The sequence below is a fragment of the Mercenaria mercenaria genome, chromosome 14, assembly GCF_021730395.1.
Source record: "Mercenaria mercenaria strain notata chromosome 14, MADL_Memer_1, whole genome shotgun sequence".
In the NCBI taxonomy this organism is placed as follows: Eukaryota; Metazoa; Mollusca; class Bivalvia; order Venerida; family Veneridae; genus Mercenaria; species Mercenaria mercenaria.
The window spans coordinates 15,752,438-15,774,777 of NC_069374.1; the positions used below are offsets into that span (position 1 = coordinate 15,752,438).

General features: G+C 34.8%; 2 protein-coding genes across 2 annotated transcripts in view; one reads left to right on the top strand and one right to left on the bottom strand.

The window, feature by feature from the left end:
- The window catches only part of LOC123528005 (glycine receptor subunit alpha-4-like), a 47,563-nt gene extending 32,679 nt beyond the window's left edge, over positions 1-14,884 (bottom strand). Inside the window, exons 1-2 of the mRNA XM_053522496.1 lie at positions 14,747-14,884; positions 14,012-14,241 (exon numbers count right to left, since the gene is read on the bottom strand). Coding sequence (XP_053378471.1) covers positions 14,012-14,241; positions 14,747-14,884 — 368 coding nt within the window. The remainder of the gene's footprint in view (positions 1-14,011; positions 14,242-14,746) is intronic.
- Positions 1-22,340, top strand: part of LOC128548376 (uncharacterized) — a 38,512-nt gene that overhangs the window by 10,914 nt on the left and 5,258 nt on the right. The window contains exons 2-3 of the mRNA XM_053522978.1: positions 17,397-17,676; positions 17,954-18,115. Coding sequence (XP_053378953.1) covers positions 17,397-17,676; positions 17,954-18,115 — 442 coding nt within the window. The remainder of the gene's footprint in view (positions 1-17,396; positions 17,677-17,953; positions 18,116-22,340) is intronic.

Genomic DNA, 22,340 nt, shown 5'->3' on the forward strand with positions numbered 1-22,340 from the left:
ACGGAATTATAATGGCACGTTTTCTTTCATATAAGCTATACAGTTACAAACAATTCAAGCGTTTGATGTGTTTCAGTTTTTTATTATTATTAAAATGATGTTAACAACCGGGATGCTTTTAAAATGGATGTCGGTACAGTTTCTCCACCATAAAAATATGATTTTGATGGTACATCAGATAAGTTAACGTCAAATGATAAGGTCCATTTGTTAACTTGTAAATGGAGAGCAGTGTCCGTTCGTACACTCTCCGATCTAGGTATATCTGTAGTAAAGCTATAATCAATTTTCTTAGTCACTTCATGAATCTTTATGCTACACAAAAATTGGTAATGAAATATGTTTTTTTTTAACAAATTCAAATGTTTCTGTAGTCATAAATGGAGTTTGTGTATAGACACATTTTATTGTTGATAAAAAACATCGTGTGTACAACATGCAAAGTTGTCCACAACTTCCAAATAAAAAAAATGGTCATAAAGTTGATAAAATAGTATGGGAATTGTGCTTAGGTTACAGCTGCAGAAGAATATCACTTGCTTTTATTTCTTAAAGATAACCGATTTCATAACACCAGCTTAAGTAGATTTCTATTATTGGCCGTTTTCTTAAATGTGGCCGAAAAAAGTCTTTAGTAGTGTTACATGGATGTTACGTGTGTCTGAGAAGAGGCGTCATTTTGCAGCCAAATTGTTACACATGTTACATCGCATTTTTTACATTTTGCCATAAAAACGTCTTTAGTTGTTTTATATAGATGTTACAAGGATGTTACATAAATGTTACTTATGTTACGTGTGAGAAGAGGCGTCTTTTTCTAGCCAAAATGTCTTTAGTAATGCTATATAGATGTAACAAGGATGTTACAAGGATGTTACATAGATGTTACTTATGTTACGTGTGTCTGCGAAGAGGCGTCTTTTTGTAGTCAAAATGTTACACATGTTACACCTCATTTCTTAAATTTGGCCGAAAAACGCCTTAAGTTATGTTATATAGATGTAACAAGGATGTTACAAGGATGTTACATGGGTGTTACTTGTGTTACGCGTGTCTGAGAAGAGGCGTCTTTTTGTAGTCAAAATGTTACACCTGTTACACCTCATTTCTTAAATTTGGCCGAAAAACGTCTTTAGTAGTGTTATATAGATGTAACAAGAATGTTACAAGGATGTTACACGGATGTTACTTATGTTACGTGTGTCTGAGAAGAGGCGTCTTTTTGTAGCCAAAATGTTACACATGTTACACCTCATTTCTTAAATTCGGCCGAAATACGTTTAGTAATGTTATATAGATGTAACAAGGATGTTACATAGATGTTACTTATGTTACATATGACATATGGTTCACAGACGAAGCACATTTTACGCTTGATGGACGGGTTAACACACAAAATATGAGATATTGGTCAAACTTGAAGCCCGAGTTTTACAGTGAAAATGCCTTACATAGTGACAAGTTCACAACATGTGTTGCATTAAGTTCTAGGGGAATCATCGGTCCATTCTCTTATGTAGTGGGTGGAGTAACAACTACTGTAAAGTCTGATAGATACTTGGAAATACTGACTGATAAGTTTATCCCTAACTTAACGAGTAAATATGGACTCCGTGCTGATGATATATTCTATCAACAAAATGGAGCAGCTCTGCATACATCATCTGTTGCGTTTGACTGGCTGTCTGAAACATTTGGTGGTAGAGTCATTTCATGGAAAACGGACACAGTCTGGTCGCCCCACTCTCCAAACTTGAACCTCCTAGATTTTTATCTTTGGGGACATCTTAAAAGCAAAGTATATCTCCCAAACCGACAAGTCTGAGCAGTCTGAAGAGGGTCATTGGACGAGAGATCAGTAAAATCAGTGTTTACACCTACAAGGCAGTAATCACTAATTTCAGAACCAGCATTTCTATGGTAAAATCGCAAAAAGGGAGACATATAGAACATCTTATGTGAAAAACATTGTGACTGTGATATATACATCCAAAGTATTGTTATAAATTCTCTAATAATTTTTTTTCTTTGTAAGTAAATATTAGTTTAATATATTGTTTAACAATAAAGTTATACAAGCTCAAAGATGTATCATGTTTTCTTGGGACACCTGGTATGAAATATGAAAACCATATATACGTACTGAACAGTCACTTCCTATTTGGTGTAAAGTTGACACGGTTGCTCTGTCTCGGGGCAATATATTGCTTTTAATAAGTGTAAGGATTTCGGTGATGAGACTAAGATAGAGCACAGTATATTGACAGAAGACCACCGGAAATGCATTTTGAAAGCATTCGCGTTTGTTTCCATGCTCTAATTTGTTAATGTCTGCTGCTATTTTCAGTTAAATATGAAGGCGATATGATACATGGAAAAAGGTAAAAATACAAAGATGCCATTTATAAGTCTTTGACAGAAAGTTGAGTAAGTTTCGCCCATATTAAAGCATGTCCTTATGTCGATACGATATATTCACTTTAATTGTTTATAATTAAAACCGAAAAATACAACATTGCCAATTAATAAACAGGCCCCGTGTTCACAAAACATTTTCAGTCTCAGCTGAGTTTGATAATGAAACGTTATTTGTCATTTATATCAGTTGGAATTTAACCTTGAAGTTTTAGTAAAAAGGATACTAAAATTTCAAACTCAAACTCAGCTGAGTCCGAAAATTGTTTTGTGAACACGGGGCCAGAGCATAATTTTTAGGATTTCAGAGGTTCTGATATCATACTCTTTTCTTGCTCAGTGCTTATTGAAATGAAGAGTGAACTTTCATAGTTGGTAATAGCTGTAGTGTCTTAACCTGAAAATTATTTCAAATGACTAAAACAGTATGTCGTCTTTTAGCTTTTATATTTGATATATCACTTATTGTCACTTTACCCGAGGATGTTTAATATTGCCATTATAAGTGGATTTCTAAAGTAACTGGAATATCATTTTTCTTCAGTATTGATTACCATAAATTTAAGAAATTACTCTAATTGGTGTCTGTTCATGTGAAGACTTACAAAGTCTATAAAAGATCAAGTAATCTGTCAGAAATTTTTTTTTCTTCATAAAGACATTTATAATTTCTAAGAAAACCTTTTTCTCTCTAGGCTCATCTCAACAGAGTCGGAGGGAAGAAATACTGTATTTTGTTTTTCGCTAAAAGTGCTATTTGAGAGGATTTAATGACAGAGATATTTATTTTAAAGGATTATAACGACGGAGGTCAGTCTACATTTATTACAATAAGTGACACATACGATGTCACAAGTGTATTTTATAGAGCCATCAGTATATTCTTCCGGGTATTACACGATCAGAATGAGTCACTGATTATCCGGTGTGTTGGGGAGAAAATGGACATAATCATGCAAAATTTGAATAGCCTCAGGAGTTATCGCTAGTGAACAAAACGTGCATGTCCATGTTTTATGTAAGCCAGTTCCTAATTTATAGCATTATGGACCTACACTTAACATTTTGGAGCATTTTCAAGGAGCATTTTGCATATACAGAAATGCACACAAACCTTATTACACATGTGTTCATAGTATCCATACTTAAGCTGTGAGTTTGGAAGATGTTCCATAGTGTTGACCAGTCAGATAAAATTCTACTGCTTCTACTTCTACGGCGTTACTCCCAACAATCATTTACTGATTATAACTGGGAGGTCGGGGGCAATCTGTTAAAAAAACCTGTGTAATATGATGAAAACCTAAATTGTAAGACTGCTACATACAATGTTAAGAGTAAAAACGACATGATGGATTAGTCAGTTAGTGCATGAAAGTATTAAGACTGACAGTGAAGCTTGCAAGGCCTTCACTGGCCTTGATGTTGTAAGGAAAGTTGTTCCAGTAACGAACAGTCCTGGGAAAGAGAGTTCATACGGTATTGTGTTCGTGAAGAAGGAATAAAGTAGTTGTGATTTCTTGCCTGAGTAAGATGGTTATGGTCTACAAATACGAGGTTATTACTGATTTTATACAACATGATTAATGAAGCTTGTTTTCTTCTTTGTTCTAGTGTTTGCCATTTGAGAGTTTCTAGCATAGATGTGACGCTGCTAAATTGAGAATAACCGTTTAAAACATATATAACCGCAGCCCTTTGCCTTTGAAAAATCCATTACAATTAAATCAGTTTGTTTTCCAGCTTCTAAATTGTTAAACATTTCTTGAGTGAATAAAAGAAATTGAGTCTCACAGCTGTGTTTTGAATGAAATCCATGTCTGAATGGAGAAAGTAGGTTATTGGAGTCAATGTAAGTCATGATATTTGAAACTAGGATGTGCTCAATTAATTTTGAGGCAATGCAAGACACATGACCCCTACTTTTCCTGGTACATTTTGTGGTTCATTTTAACCCATAAGGCTATATACCTAGAATTCTTTTTCTTAACTGGCTTAGATATGCATACCAGCTCTCAGAAAACTGTTGTTTTATTAAGGGATCCAGTAAAATTTCCACTGCTGTGCTACCTAAACCCTGTTCTGGTAGCATACTTAATTTATCATTTCAATTAGCGCACCAACTGCAACGCCTTTGAATGTTGCCTTCTTTCTAATTAAATAAAGGTCGTAGCAAAAGATCAGTTTGTAGATTAATAGTATAAATTTTATACACAATAACTATTCAAAATCTCTAACTTCCTGCAACTGTGGACGGTAGATCTAGTCTTGCTATTCTGAATAAAAAAAAATGCCCTATTATTCCGCTGTTATTTCTGTGTCACTTCAGCAGTGATTACTCATAAACTTCTTTCAACAACCATTCATGTTCTGCTTTTGTCGTACGCCAGTATAAAAATGTAAAAAAAAAATGTAAAAAAGTATACGCATTCTTCAAATTGATACTTAGAGAAGTAAAAAAGAAAAGGTAGAAACTTCACAGGTCGCACAACACGACAAAAACGAAAATGTTACAGGCTTGATTTGATTGAGCCTGTTCATTGACGGTAATGGAAATTGAAGCTACTGTCCACTCCCTTTAGCCTCGGATTGAGCAGAACTCAACATTTACACATGCTTCAAGTACAAAAAAACAATTTAGAGATATCCGCAGATGTGTTCATATGGCGGTTCACATAGAATCTTCAATGATACACTAGCGTGTAATTCCATGAAAAGCGACGTATTGTCCCAAGTCCAAAAAAAAATGGGTTTGCCCTAAACAAAAGCACAAAGGGCAGACAGAAATATACAGACTGGAATTTAGAAAGGGGATCTGAGGTTATGGAAGAACTGCCTAAAGACAAACTTAAAAAGCAGGAACCATTTCCAGGGGGTAATTATACAATATCCAAATGTATGAAAACGGGAATATTGGAATCCCCAAGTTCAAAATGTCCAAGCTGAGAAACTAAACAATAACAATAACACGATATGTATGAGAGTGTGCTAAACGATCTGAGAAGATCAAAATATAACAGCCCTGACTGAATGTACGGGAATGTATTTTACAGCCGTCACACGGCACAAACAAATGTAATAACGAAGTAGAACAAGAGGGGAATGATCTCAGATGTTAAACTTGGCCTTAGCATCATCAAGATAAACATTCTGACCAAGACTCATGAAGAAAGGGTCATAAATATGGCCTCTACAGTGTTAACAAGCTTTTCCTTTCATTTGGATGGTGACCTTGTTTTTGACCCGACATGCCCCAGTTTCAGTTTTGGCCTATGAATCATCAATATAAACATTCTGACCAAGTTGCATGGAAATAGTGTCATAAATGTGGCCTTAATAGAATTTACAAACTTTTTATTTGATTTGACCAGGTGACCTAGTTTTTGATGACATATATACCAGATTTAAACTTTGCACTAGAATCATCAAGATAAACATTCTGACAGTGATCCATGAAGATAGGATCATAAATGTGGCCTCTATGGTGTTTACAAGCTTTTCCTTTTATTTGACCCCGTGACCTAGTTTTTGACCTCACATAACCCAATTTCTAGCTTGGCCTAGAGATTATCGAGGTAAATATTGTATGCAAGTTTGTTTCAAATCAAAGCATAAATGAAACTTCTATATGGTTGTACAGGGCCGAAATAGAAAATTTTCCTCCTATCAGAGGCAGCAACAAGTGTGGTTAAAATCGAATATAAAATGTCGGGACAAAATTACTGAAACACATCTATGTCAATAAAGGTGACCGAGAAATGGCTGTAATGATATATGAATATCATTCATCACGTGAAGATATGAACCTTGGGTTATGTTGTGGATTTCACTCAGCATGAACAGGGTTGTGACTCCTGGCTCAATCAAAGACATGTATAAAGGGCCTAACAATTTGTGTCACAAAAAGCATATGACCTAGAATCATAATACTTTTTAGGAATGTTAATAGCATATGAGGTTGTGCACCCTCCCAAACAATTTGTTTTACTCTTTCAGTTTCCATTATTTTTATTTTTTGTTCCTTTATGATGTTTTGATATATCCATAACCCCCTCCACGGACTTGCATCCCATCCCGAGTAATATGAACGTTAACTTAGTTTTCAAATGTTAATAAGCAACATATGTACGTACAGGGACAGAAAAGTTTGAGCACCAGTTGCTTATTGACAGACATCTAGTTTTTATGCATTGGATGACAAATTCTCCCCAATGATTGTAACATTTAAGTCTTTTATAAAAGAGGGTAGTATATATATATTGAATAGATGACATCAATATTTTTCAAACTTATTTGATGTACATGAAGGAGTGTGGAATTGAACGGAGATGGCAAATTTCAAAAGATCTGGACATGCTGGATAGAAGTACCTAATTTCTAATGACGGTATCATAGGGCAACATAAGACTTTTGCAGTAAAATCCAATGTCACTGCTCTTTTGAATTCTATTGCTTGAAATATTACAAAATGTCCGCTATCTAAAACAATAACTTTTTTACTAAATCTTCATTTTGAATTCATTTTTATACCCGTATATATGGACTGATTCATTTTTAATTTTAGGACCAAGTGATGCATTTGCCCGAGGTTACGCCGTTTTTTCGCATTTGACTGTGCACATGTATGTCAAAAATGTCTCCTTCTTTGAAGCAATACACATGTTTATATATATATCTCCACGAAAAAAGTTACTGAAATGTACTGCTTGATTTTCGTTTTATATTGACCTTTTGGGAATTAAATTAAATATTGTTCATCAAATTGTCGGAGGAGACATTTTGTTTGTTTTTGGCTCAACGCGAAATCACGAAATTACGATATCGAAAACGCGACAACACGATGACGATAACGCGATCCTGCGATAACGAAAACACGACAATGCGATATTACGATGATGATAATGCGATATACTATCGCGTTTTCACAATCGTCCTATTGCGTTTTTCACCATCGTAATATCGTATTTTCGAGTTTCCGTTATCGTAGTATCATGATTTCGCAATTTTATTATCGTACTATCGCATTAACACCATCGTACTGTCCCGTTATTACTATAGTACTGTCACGTTATCATCAAAGTATCGCGTCTTTTTAACATAAAAATGCTGCTATTTAACAGCAAATGTCTGAGCTCCATTTTGACACCATCTGTTTTATCACAAAAACTGACCAAGATATGACTGCTCATCATCAATATGGTTGTCTTTTCCAAAATAAACGGTTGGCATGGAAACAGTGAAATCATTTATAGTTCAAAAGAATGTTTTCATGGGAACAGTTTTTAATTTGAAAGTGTTGGTCCAGCCGAACAATTTGGTACCTATGAAAAAGGTCTTGGTTGGTGCATGGTAGACCTTATTGGCCCCCCTACTATTATTTTCACACACAAGAAACCGCGTTCGAATCGATAACGAAAACGCGATCATCCTACTATCGTATTATTGCGTTTTCGTTATGGTAGTATCGCGTAATCATCATCGTTTTGTTTCGTTATCGTAGTTTCGTGATTTCGCGTTTTCATCATTGTACTGTCGGGTATCACGTTTCAGCTGAACACATTCAAAAGCGATGGCCCAAGTTTAAGTTAGTTACACTATCAGCAAAATACGTTGTTTAGTTACACAAACTATATTTTTGTTACATAGACTATTCATATCAAGATTTCCAAATTTCCAATTGACTACCTCATATTTTATCAAACATAGGCAAGAGATAAAGTTCTTCAAAAGATCATAGTTATAACATAAATCACCAGGGGTCGTATTCATAAAACATTTTAAGTATAAGTATAAGAAATTGATTATTTACTTAAGTATTACCTAGGTAAGAAATTCTTTTACTTAAGTATATTTGTTATTCATAAAACAACTTAATAAATAATTCTTGACTTTTATTGTGGACGAAAACATTAAAAAAGCAACATTAATTTCAGGCATATACAACATGCACAATTATGTTTAAAGTGCTTTTATCTGAAAAACAACACTTTAATCGTACTCACGACGCCATTTTGTTTTCTAACTCAAGTAATTTCTTACGTATCTTAAGTTTTAGCTTTTTTATGAATATGACTTAATTTTTTACTTAGACTTTTTTTGGTCAATTGATGGGTACTATTTATCCTAGGGAGCTTCAGTTAATTAAAACTAACAATTCGGATACTGATGCTTCATTTTTAGATTTACATCTCTCTATTTATGACAGTTTTATACATACCAAAATTTATGACAAGAGGGATGATTTTAATTTTAGTACTGTAAATTTCCCCCATTTGGATGGGGATGTACCTCAGGCTACATCTTATGGGGTATATATTTCTCAATTAATTCGATTTGCCAGAGCGTGTAGTCATGTCAAGCATTTCAATGAACGTAATCAATATATTACAAGTAAACTTCCTCAGCAAGGCTACCGTTATTACAAATTGCGTAAATATTTTGCTAAATTTTATTATCGTAATTCTGATTTAGTTTTAAAATTCAATAGTAATTTAAAGACACTTCTGCGAGAAGGTATTTCTAAACCCGTTTTTTATGGGGATGTGGTTTACAAACTTCGTAAGATCTTGGGTCATGGTAATTTTCCAAATGTATTTGGAAAGATTATCAAACGTTTTATTAAAAGAGGTTACGACCCAACTGTTTTGAGACATACCGCATGTTTAGTGTTCAACCCGTTTACAGTTGGACACTACGCTTCCCTCTTTGATTGCGTCTGACGGAAGAGGGGGGAGGACTCTATGATAAGCAGTTTTTAAATCCTACCAGGACTGAACTGTTTTGATATTTGTCTTCTGGCCTGTTTCGTCGGGCCCTTAAGGGTGTTTCTCTTGTTGCTCTGTCTTCTGAATAGGCATTGAGTACATACGTTTTTGGTTCTTAAGGTTTGTTTTTTATATATTTATACACGAGCATTTTTGTGTTTTACATGCCATACCTTTTTGTTTCCATTACGTGTGTAAGAGATTCACTTGGAGGGGATTACTTTTATTTACACTGTCCCATGTCTTTGGAACATGGTGGGGGTAAGAGTGAGGTTAGGTGCACCATAAACCGGTTTAAGCTCCCCAGTGGTGTTTTTGCCACTGACCGTTCCAAGGCGGTGCCCCACTGTGTTCCTTTGTTTGTTCGTTTTGTCCTTATGTGTTGGCTTTATGTGCGTGTGTGTTGTTCGTTTTGTCCTTATGTGTTTGCTTTGAGTGTGTGTGTGTGTGTGTGTGTGTGTGTGTGTGTGTGTGTGTGTGTGTGCACGCGTCTGCGTGCTGGGTGTTTCGTTTTGGGGAGGCTGCGTTTTTGGTGCGTGGCATTCCCTGTTTGATATTTTTCTTTGTTTTTTTTAGCTGAAATCACCACAAACTTAAGTAAAACCTTCAAATTGAGTCAAAACTTATACTTAAGATGCTTTATGAATACGGCCCCAGATATTGATTTAAATCTTACAGAGAAATATAAACCTCTCAAAATGACAACCTGAAATTGGTCACAGGTACAAAACTCGATAAGCTACAACTGTTCACATATTTATCATTATAAAAAATCAAATGGTGTGTACTTAAATAAGATACATTCCAAGGGAATGAAGAATTTGGTTATTCAGATAAATCTGATAAAGAAACCGTCGATTTCAAATTCGATTCTGTTACAATGATCACCATTGAAAGCTACGTTAAGAATGTGAGCTACTATTTCTTTTGATTTAATCAAGATGGCGCCATTTTCAAAATACATTCCTGAAAAGACGTTAGAATAATAAGATTTAAAAAGCTGCTTTTAACTGAAGACCATACGCCGCTTTTCATGGAATTACAATCTATGCACCATTGAAAGTTCCATGTGAACGGCCGTACGAAAACATCTGTGGATGTCTCTAAATTTAACTTATTAAACTTATAACATGTGTAAATTTTGACTCCTGCTCATCCCGGGGCTAGAGGGCTTTTTCTATTTTGTCGTGTGCCAGCCGTAAAAAGTCTCCCCGTACCTACTATCAGAGCTGTTATAACTATATTTCGATCAGAACGTTAAGCACGACATTTATGTTGTGTACTGATTAATTATTCATCTTGAATACCTCGGCTAGGATGGTCCCAATACTCCAGCTTTAATAGCTTAGGTATTGTTTGTTACCACTTGGATATAATGCCAGCTTTTTAATTTTGTCTTTTGGAATTTTCTGTGATATGCAGAATCGGATCCTCTCTCCTCTTCTGATTTGTTTAGTTTTGTTCATTGTCTTTTCGTTTAGAGCAAAGACATTATGTAAACTTGGGACCATACGCTGTTTTACATGGACTTGCACTCTGTACATCATTGAGTGTTCCATGTGCACCACCGTATGAATGCATCTGCGGATGGTACTTATAACAAGTGTATATGCTTAGTTCTGCTCAACTCGGTGCTATAGTGCGTGGACGGTAGCCCTAGTTTCCGCTACCGTCCATGAACAGGCTCAATCAACCCGAGCATGCAACATTTTAGTTCTTGTTGTGTTGGACAACCTTTGGTTTTCCACTTAATCTATATTTCTTTTAAAATAAATATAATACTCCCAATTTTCATTAAGAGGGTTTTGAATGTAACGAATATTGTTTGGTTTAGAGTTGGTGCATGTTAGATATTACATATACAGTGTATCCGAGTAAAATAACGAGCAATAGAGAATCGAAGATAGAAAGAAACTCTCGCTTTCATTTGATAGTCAATTGAAAAAAGATCATTGTTAATAAATAGTTATATATTAAAAATCAAAAGAATTTATAAAGTTTATGTTAAATGCTAATTGCATTTTCGTCACAGTTCAGGTGAGTTTTTCTGATCACTCGATGTCCGGCGTCTGTCGTCTGTCTGTCTGTCTGTCGTCTGTCGTCTGTCAACATTTAGCTTGTGTATGCGATAGAGGCTGTATTTTTCAACTGATCTTCATGAAATTTGGTCAGAATAATAACCTTGATGAAATCTAGGCCGAGTTTGAAAATGGGTCATCTGGGGGTAAAAACTAGGTCACTAGGTCAAATCAAAGAAACACCTTGTGTATGCGATAGAGGCTGTGTTTTTCAATTAATCTTCATGAATATTGGTTAGAATGATTTCTTTCATGAAATCTAGGCCGAGTTCGAAAATGGGTCATCTCGGGTCAAAAACTAGGTCACAAGGTCAAATCAAAGAAAATCCTTGTGTATGCGATAGAGGCTGTATTTTTCAATTAATCTTCATGAATATTGGTCAGAATGATAAGCTTGATGAAATCTAGGCCGAATTTGAAAATCCGTTTACTTCAGGCACCCTAGGGAAAATGATATTGACACTTTTATTTTAAGTTTTATAATTGTTTACCAATAGTTTATGCATATATGTATCTATACATGTACAAGGAACTTATCATATTTTCAAAGAGGGATATCTCGCAACCTCTCATACGTTAAAGTTTAGATTATATTTCTGTCATACGTCGATAGACTGATGTTACGGTGTAGTTTGTCTGCCTATGTAGTTCTGAAACATACGTTACCAAAACTGGATAAAGGTAGTTACGTACTAGCTTTAATGTCTTAGACACGGCTCCATACTGAAGTAGACTATATGGAACAGTTGAAATACATCTTTTCTTTTGAATAAATTGTTATTGTGCTTATTAATATTTTTAAAAGACGCACATATCTAAATAAGAACTCGGAATAAGCATCAATGATATTACAATATGAACCAGTCTTCCCATTGCTTTTAATAAAGAAAATATGCTAACGTCTCAAACAATGGGGACTTGTCATTTCCTTGAGCTTAGTCATTGATCTTGGTTGTGATTTGAACTGTTTCAGTGGCATTTTCTTGCAAGCTGACAGTAACGAAAACTCAGCATTGTACACATATGTGTTGATCTACATAATATGACCAACTAATCACATATCATACACCCCTATGTTCGTTTTAATCTTATCCAAACATGTGTATTTTTACCAAGAGACATTCGTTTCGGCTGGTTCATATTCACTCCTGATTTTATATCATTTTCCAGCATGGGAATCACTATAGTCTTTGCACATATTATCTAAAGTAATACTATTCAATTGTTTGTTCAAGATAAGTGTCATCCTTTTGTTCAATCTGAGCTTTGTATAAATCACCATTGTTTTCCAGTTTACTCACTGACTCAGTCACATTTCCTAACAGGATATGCATCTTTCGTATAGAACTGTAGGATTATTTACCTCTGTTATTAAGCAATGTAATTTTTGTTGACATCCCTAGGATAAAAAAAAATCTCTTGAACACATTAGAGTTAACACGATGGTGCATATTTTGATGTCTTTTTACATTTACAGGCCATACAATCGCCATTTTTATGATACGGTAAAGTTCAGCAAAGAGTTTTATGTTTTAGGTCATTGTGACGCGTTGGTCACTACTAATTGATCAATTTAATCCGAAACAACTAATTTTGACAGTTTTGATAACTTTTGGGGCCATTTTCTCCAGATAAGAGGGTTGGATTTTGGCAATGACTTCAGCAGCTCAAGCTTTCAGGCCTAAAATCACATTTGGCTCTTGTTTTAATACATTTTCAGTACAAAGAATACAATGCTGAACATAGATGTAAGAAAGATACTCTGCATTCAGACTTTATTGTAATTAAAAGCTATAGGTCTATAAAAGCCCTTTTAATATAACATTTTGTACTATTGTACAATAAATTTCTACCTACAGCCAGTATAATATTTGTACAGATTAAAAAAATTATCTTCATTACTTATTTATAGCAAAAGATAAAGTAAATCGCAATGGAACATGCCTAAGGACTAAGATCATAAATTATCCTGTCTTATAGAGGAAATGTCTGTTGCTTAACATTGTCTTTATATCCGCGTCAATATTTAAACGCTATAAACTGTCATAAATATACTAATCTAAATACAGATTTAAATACAAATATGTATTGAGTCTAGCACTTTTTTGTATTTTTCGAGAGTGCAGTATTACATAAATACTTGTTTTGTCATAAATTTAACGTCGCTACCTATAAACGAAAGAAATTCGGAACGGTCTTAATCTTATTTGATCAGTTTGTAGTTATAATGATAAATATAGTTCATCAGATGGTTGGATACTCCTGTTATCAAGAAGAAAGATACTTGTGATTACTTTTGATATCAGTGAGATACATTAAATTTATGTGTTCGACTGTATTTTCTGTATTTTTACATTAATAAACTGAGTCTTACAGTTTCTCTGGTTTACTTAGTTCTCCAGTACATTGAATCAAGAATATACCCTATTTGCGTTACCATTTACTTGAGTAAAGTTTGCCCAGAGGTCTACAATGCGCCTAGCCTACCAGTCTCCAAAGAACCACCAGTCGTAACAATATGATATGATTGCACAGAATAGTAATTCCTCCAAAAATAAGTTATTTAAAAAATTAGTCAAAGAAACAGAACTATTTGAAGATATATGTTTTACCAAACGTGATTATGATATTCGTCCATCGCTCAGCGAAGATGACCATGACATCATGCTCTATGTAGATGACTGGGTTCGGTGTGTCCGAAGGTGACTCGTCAGGCCAATTCGGGCACGAAAATATCTGCCACAGGTCGGGCACCTGTGTTCAGTGTCTGTAGTTGAGGTTCTCGTTGACCTCATCTTGCAAAGCGTACGTCTCCTCTTGCACTCCTCCAACCGTGTTGACTCAGCGTTTCTGGCTCCTGTTGATATTGCTGTTGTCCATGCTGTACGGCCCTTCGCCAATTCCTCCCATGTGTCTGTGTCAAATCCAAGGAACTTCAGGGATGCTTTCAGTCTTTGAAGCGTTTCCGCTGAACACCTACGGACCTAATGTTTGAGGATCATTGTATCTAGCATGCAGCAGATGTGACAAACCAACGTATATTGTGATCGAGGGAGGATGACGTATGTCGAGGGGAGTTTAGCTCGAGTGAGTATATCAGTGTCTGGGATTTTGTCTTGCTTCTTGGTATCCGCCAGCTTGCGAAGGTAGGTCAAGTGAAAGTGGTTTAGTCGTCGGGCGTGTCTGGCATAAAGTTTCCATGTTTTGCAAGCATATAGCAATTGTTGTAATGACGACAGCCCTGTAGACACTTGTCTTTGTTTCGAGATGTATGCCGCGACGTTTCCATACTGTGGGTTGCAGTCTCCCAAATGCAGCACAGGCTTTTGCTATACGACAGAGCGCTATAAAGGTAAGTAAACTTGTCGACGGCTTGCAGCTTAGCATCGTTCACTTGTATGCTGGGTTCGACATATGGCTTGCCTAGTGCGGGTGGTGGAGCACTTCGGTCTTCTTTGAGCTTATGGTAAGCCCGAAGTTGTCACATGCCCTGGATAATTGGTTGACAGTGTGCTGCATGTCTGGCTCTATTGTTGCATTGATGGCACAGTCGTCGGCAAACAGCAGATCACGGATAATGGATTCCTCCACGTTTATGACAAAAATAACATTTGTTTCACTACCCATGTTGCACCTGTATATGCATGATGTGCTATAAGAACAAAATGTGCAGTGTTTATTTTCATCAGGAATTACATCAGCAACTTTGAACATATAATACCTATAAACCGATAATTTTAGTAAATATTACAATCTTGTCTTTCATTAAATATCCAAAAACAAACGCATTGAAATATAAAAGCCACTGTCTTGAAGTCGCCGCAGTACAACGTGACGTATACACTATCCTAGTTTAAGTGTTACCTAACGTTCTATGTTATCTCAGTAACGGATATTTCATTTCATAATTTATGTTTCATTTCATCCTTGTAACGCTGTATCAAATGACTGAGTAGGAACTTTGCAGTGTTAATAAGCATGATTTATGCATTAGCCAGGCAGAATGATATACGAGATATGAAATTGTATCAAGGTGGCTTTTATAACAAGGTAGCGTATGTTTGTTTCTTTTCTCTCTTTTGTTTTCTTTTGAACTGCTTAAACATTTTTATATGTAGATATACATTTTTCAACAACACACATCAAACAATATGTGAACAGTTCATACTTCCAGAGAATATAAATAGGTATTTTCATATTCTTAAGTTGTTTCTTATTTTCATTACATGTATTTTAAAAAGCTCTTTAGAACGTATGTCTTATATATTTTTGTTTTCGAAAAACTTGATAAGTATATAAACATCGGTGTATAAATTGTTCCACATGTTCAAATTTTTTATTCTTTTTTCACTCAAAAAAAATATGATTTATATATACCGTATGAAATTGTGTTTAACAGTAGATTAATATCGTTATATCCCTTTAGTTCTACTTTATAGTCAATTATAATGCTTTTTAAATTTTTGAAAGATTTATTTATTCCACATTTTCTAAAAGTGGTGTCAAATTTTGACCAGAATGAATCTAAGTATATGCAACTAAGGAAGAAATGGTCATAGTCTTTGAATTCGTTACGAAATTTGCAATAAGGAATACTTTCAATGTTTCATTTTAACAAGTTTGAATTAGTTGCGAGTACAGTGGAACCTGTCTAATCCGAACATGCTCGGACCAACAAAAAAGTTCGGATTAATCAGATTATAAGCAGCATGTAGATTGCTTTGGTGTAATGTAAATTTCATGCTAATTCAACTCAATATAACTTGTAAACATTTTTTCACCATTCCTACATTCCCAGAAAGTAGCTAAAAGGAGAATATTTTACTTGTCCGGTTATTATAATGATCCGATTTAGTGCCACTTTCAGTAAATAAATTTGCAACTTTAAATGAACAAATTGCACAAACAGTTTTGAGGAAGGTACAGGATATTAAACAGATTAATATGGAACTATTACATTGGCAGAACTTATTGCATATAATGTCTATTCTTCCAAACTTCTGTTCAAACAAACTACTTGAGCTTGCTTCTTTTACACCTGTGCTTATTGCAAGGATCTACAAAGCAAAAATCTGGCATGAGTTTTGATCATCAGTGTTTGGGTCTATTGTTGTTGACTCCTTTATAAAGAGTAATAGTTAAAATTGTAAACAGACTCAAACAAGTCAAAAAGAGCAAGGTTTACATCAGAAACATTGACTAAGGTTCGGATTAGAAGAGTAGATTTTAATGCAATTAGATATAAAAATCACAAACGTTTGTACGGCTTTCGGAGTAGAGAGGTTTCGGATTACAAGGGTATTTTTACAAAAGAGAATGAATAAGAAAAAATGGGACCAAATAATTCGTTCAGTTTAGAGAGGTTTTCGGATTAGAGGGGTTCGGATTAGGGAGGTTCCACTGTATTCTGTGTATGGCTCTATATTTGAATTGTTTTATTTTGTTGTCAACATTACATTTGTTCAACATATAGTAAAAAGAATTCCAGTTAATTTCGTAGGACATAATATCTTCCCAGTATTAAATATGTATGTATGGTTTTGTAACTTGTGAAGAAAAAAGATATTATATATATCTCTGTTCGAACACACAAACGTTTCGGATTTGATATTATATTTCCATTCATTAGGCAATGATGGTTTGATGGTATTAATTTCTGCGATCCAGTTTTGTTTTCTGGCTAAATTTTTGGTAGGTAAAATTTGGATCTAATTCGCCATTGTTTGAAACAATATCATTTACAAAAATCAAATCAGAGACGATCCATGCATTGGTAAACATTTTATGTTAAATAAATTCGTTTCCCCAGATCAGTTGCTTACGAGTGTCGTAAAAAGTATGTACTTTCTTTGTTTTTTATTTCCCATGTATATATACTGTATCGTTTTTTAGAAGAAATATGCGTGCTGTATAGATATATTTGCAATTGAAATTTTATCTTTAGATAAAGAAAATTAACTGCTTCGGAGTTTTGGTGATTTGTTAAGAAAAGTTTAAATTTTACCACCAAAGGTAAACTTTTTTATAATCAATCTAATATTTTTGCTCAAAAATATTGACTGTAGTTCATATAACATTAAGGATATGATAATATGCTGATAATATATGCTAAAATATATAGTTATTTACTTTATTCCAGATGGAGGGATGGACATTGTGTATTATCATAATTATGATTGTGTTTGTAATTCCTGAAACGATTTTCCTATTCGTGGGATTCTTCACTCCTCACTGGGTGTCAGATTCGGCTTGTGATGCAGTTGGTTTGTTCTATAAATGTTGTTCAGTGTCCGACGACAACATTCGAAATATAACCGCCAATAGCACCAGTGATGTCAACCTCAGCAGTATGATTATTGTTAGCCGTTCTAACAATGAAACAGCTGTAACCACAAAATGTGAATATAAAGGTGCAGAGAGTAAGTACATGTATATAACCGACTGCACCGTGCTATATTATCATAGAAATACGATTTAAAGGGAATAACCCATATATGTTAGGCGAAAACTTATTTCTCTCAAAAATCCATAAAAAGTGAGTACTCTGAAAGTTGTTTGTGGTACAAACTTATTGACTAAGATTTATGCAAGATATTTTTATAAATAACCCAACATATTGTGCAGAAGATAGTAAACCGTTAGAACGCTTTTTTGTCTTTCTTTTCTTTGTCATTTGGATAACTCTTTTACTGCCAGGTCTAGATGTCCGTATTCTTGGACTAGAAGCAACAACATTAGCATTGGTAATGCTACCCGTTCTCTTGATACCTCTGTTGATACGCAATGATGTATGGATAGGATATAAAGACTTCTTGGAATGGTTTACAATTTTAAGTACCTTTAGCCATCTCATTGCAGGTATAGTCTTTAAAAACATCATTATTGATAAAAGCTGTTTGTTTTTGCGGGTAAACGAGGAATTCCATCGAACTGTGTTATGGTTAAAAGGTGAGGTTAGTAGCCTGTAAAATAGTTTACGTTACGCAGTGGTGATTTTTTCAACTGACCGTTCTAAAGTGGTGCTGTGCATAAGTTTCTTTTGTACATATTATTGTGTCTTTTTCTTTTTAAATATTACATTTTGTGTTTATGAATACACGTGTCTGGTTAGTGTACACGTGTAACATTTTGAATATACCCCTATATTTTATTATTATTATAATAAATTATATCTGCGATAGCAGAGAGATTAGTTGCTTATCATAGACAATAAAGACATTTTGTGAGACCAGCGAGGATATATCCCACAAAATATCAGTTTAAATTCCTACTGGTCTCTCAGTCGGGCGTGGACGGTAGCTTGCATTTCCACTACCGGCCGTGAACAGGCTCAACCAAACCGAGTCTGCAATATTTTCATTTCATTTCAAGTGTGGGCAACCTTTGGTTTTCCACTTTTTATACGCCCTTCTGAAAGACGGGACGTATTATGGGAACGCTTTCGGCGGGCGGGCAGGCGGGCGGTGTCCGCAAACATTGTCCGGAGCATTAACTTGGCACAAGTATTCACCATCATAAGATGGAGTGTCATGCGCAAGAACCAGGTTACTAAGTCTAAGCTCAAAGTCACACTTAGAGGTCAGAGGTCAGATTCAAGAATGACTTTGTCCGGAGGATTTTTTCTTCATGCATGGAGGCATTTTGATGTAACTTGGCACAATTGGTCACCATCATAAGACGGAGCGTTATGCGCAAGAACCAGGTCCTAGGTTTAAGATCAAGTTCACATTTAGAGGTCAAAGGTCAGAGACAAGAATGACAACTTTGTCCAGGGCTTTTTGTCTTCATGCATGGAGAGATTTTGATGTAACTTAACAAAAATGTTTATCACCATGAGACGGAGTGTCATGAGCAAAAACCAGGTCCCTAGGTTAAGGTCAAGGTCACACTTAGAGGCCAAAGGTCAGATACAAGAATGACTTTGTCCGGAACACTACTTCCTCATGCATGGAGGGATTTTGATGTAACTTGGCACAAATGTTTACATCCAGGTCCCTAGGTCTAAGGTCAAGGTCACACTTAGAGGTCAAATGTCAGATGCAAGAAAGACAACTTTGTCTGGAGCATTGCTTTGACCTAGATCTCAAGACTTATTGTATGGGTACCTGGAGACCTACTAAGACTAAAATTGTTACCTATACATTCACTGATAAATATGCAATTCAGGCAGCATCCATCGTTTTTAATGATAACCCTTGTTTTCGTATTTTTTAAGCTATTGTCATGATATTCGAATCAAATGTGCAGTTCTGTAACAAAACCTTTCTTCTAACAAGCTCTCTACGGGCGTATTTTGTGACTATGGCACCCTTGTTCTATCTTATTATCACAGCATGGCGGCCGTGAAACGTCTCCCCGTACTTTCACTTAGAGTTGTTTTCGATCTTTTCAGATCGACATTTATGTTGCGTTTGTAAACTGTTTAATTTTTCAGCCTGATCATTTTAGCTTGGGTGGTCCCAGTATTCCCGTTTTCATAGCTTGGATATGATGCCTGCTTTTTAATTTTGTCTTTTGGCAGTTTCTGTGATATGCAGGCTCCATAACCTTAGGTCCCCAATTCAATTTTCCAGCTTTCTGTCGTTTATGTAACACAATACAATAGAAGAACGGGCATTGCAATCTTAAGGTGATTAAAGAGATAGCTGTAATAGATACAGGCGAAAACATGCAAATGTGAATTACAATGCATGGGCAATGAATAGAGAGTAATGGAATGGTTTTATACCTGCGTATACTAAGTCAATACGTGCGTTTTCTTTTTAATTAAAAAAGGCTTCACAGCAGTAAACCATTTTTGGGAGTGCCATTTTTTCCGGTAAACTAAGACAATACAGTGTTTTTCTGCTCCGTAATGTTATTGTCAAACGGATTATTTCCTAAAAGTAGCAACAACGTACAAATAAAATTTGCGTAGGAAGCTTACCCATTTTTTGTTTAAATAAATTGAACTATACATTTACAGTCTTTAGAGAACCTAATGTAGTATTTCATAATTATTCCTTGTCTAAAGGTAAATAAGAATTTCAAGGTATTAGAACTACAGAACACTTTAAGAATATCGAAAACCTTCATGACAAGAGATTTTGTCCGGGTTTTACTGATGTTCGGTATTGTCAGAGTCTTGATAGAAATCATCAAATCATACGTATTTACCAGTAAGCGGGTAAAAACTCAACTAAGAGACATAAATCTCTGTATTTGTAATATTTATTCAGCCAACCTCTTTCATATTTATACGTATAGTAGAAACTAAAAATAAACGAATTTTCTGGATCGTTTATAACAAATAGCATTCGGGTTTGTCAACTTTCAGGATTGGCAAGAGTTCGTTTTTCTCAGAGTGTACTGTATAAACATTTCCGAGGACCGCCATTAATGTTGTATATTTACATTCACTATATAATTTTATAGAAAGAATAGAAAAAAACTGTTTAGTTTCGTATAAACAGCATTGCATTGGTGCAATAATATCAAGGGTTGTCCTTCCCGCGAGATTGCATGCGTTAGTTCAGATCATTAACAAAACATGAACAGAATAGCGTCGTTCGAAACTCTCTTTAGGATTTGTTTTAAAAAACAGAACATTACGTTATAAGTAAACATGTTTTTGTTCTGACGGTAATGTTACTGGATTTTATGATATTTTAAATAAAACTCAGGAACTGGATTTTTTATTTGAATGTCAATTCCAATTTAACATGGATCGATAGTCTGACGCATTGTTTTCTAAAACTTATAGAAAGAAAACACCTTTTTTGTAGCAAGCTACCGTAAAAAAGTAAACGTAAGAATTGGATGTTATTTTTATGCATTGAGACGGGTTTTAACCGCATTGGTATTTCTGGCAAATTATTCAAGAACCACTAGCGCCTAATATTTCAATGTGGTTTACAACCGTCTGAACGCACAAAAATAACATTTAATCCTGAATTTAACAGGAGATAAATCTTGTTTATCTCATAATTTATTGATTTCAGGCAGCATGTCATTAAATACGTTGATTTAGTACCAAAAACAGGTTGTTTGTTTATCAAAATGTCATAAATCTGATTTACAGTAGGATTTCTATGAAGTCTTCATTTCTTTCCAGCTATTCACAAGGCGCATTCGTGGTAACTATGAAAAGGTCAAGTTAATGTTCATCGATGTTATCGAACCTAGGTTTAAGAAGTTTTGAATTTTATCCCTTTTCATTTTTGATTAATCTGTGTCTTTTTAAAAGTATAGGAAACTTACCGTGAAAAGGTGTATATTTGAATCTAATGATGTGCGGGGAGCGGTGGTAATAATAATATAAAGCCACACATAAAGTAAATAATAGTAAATCAGAGACAAAGTTATAAAATTTTCACCAGTTAAAGTCCTGCAGGCATGTCATGATTTTTAGATGCGGAGTACATGCATAACCTAACAAATCGTTCGAAATATTTCACAGGATGAACAAAATGACATAAACTATAATATGATAAAACGGATTGTCACAAATATTGATATCCCATTTCTTTGAGTGATGGAGAAACATTGACTGTCAATGTCTGTCAGAGGGAACGTATCTGTACATTTCTACTAGCTGATGAAACAGCCAACAAATCTCTTTCATTACAACAATTTAATTCGATATATTGATTTAAATCGAATGTTTATATATGTACTTTATCTAAATGGTAGTCGTCAACGAAAAATACTTCATTCAGTTAATTTCGTAATACTAAAACATGGATGAATAATCAACTTGTAAACCCACTTAAGTGAAAGACACCAAGGAAAGATATCCGTTTGCAGATACTCGCTGTCTAATATGCCTTACAAGTCTGACTCATCTTTTGAAGGAAGACGATCAACTTCTAGATAGAGCGGAAATGGGTAGTTAGTAGGCAATAGGTGGGAAATTTAGGTAGTGTATGTAGTGTCTAGGTTGTAGTACATGACTGGAAGTAATTTTATCTACTCTGTATTTTAATATAGTATATGTTCGTAACTGATACTTAAACACATTATAGGTCTTTAGCTCATCTGTCACGTAGTGACAGTGTGAGCTTTTGTGATCGCATTTTGTCCGTCGTCCGTCCGTCCGTCCGTC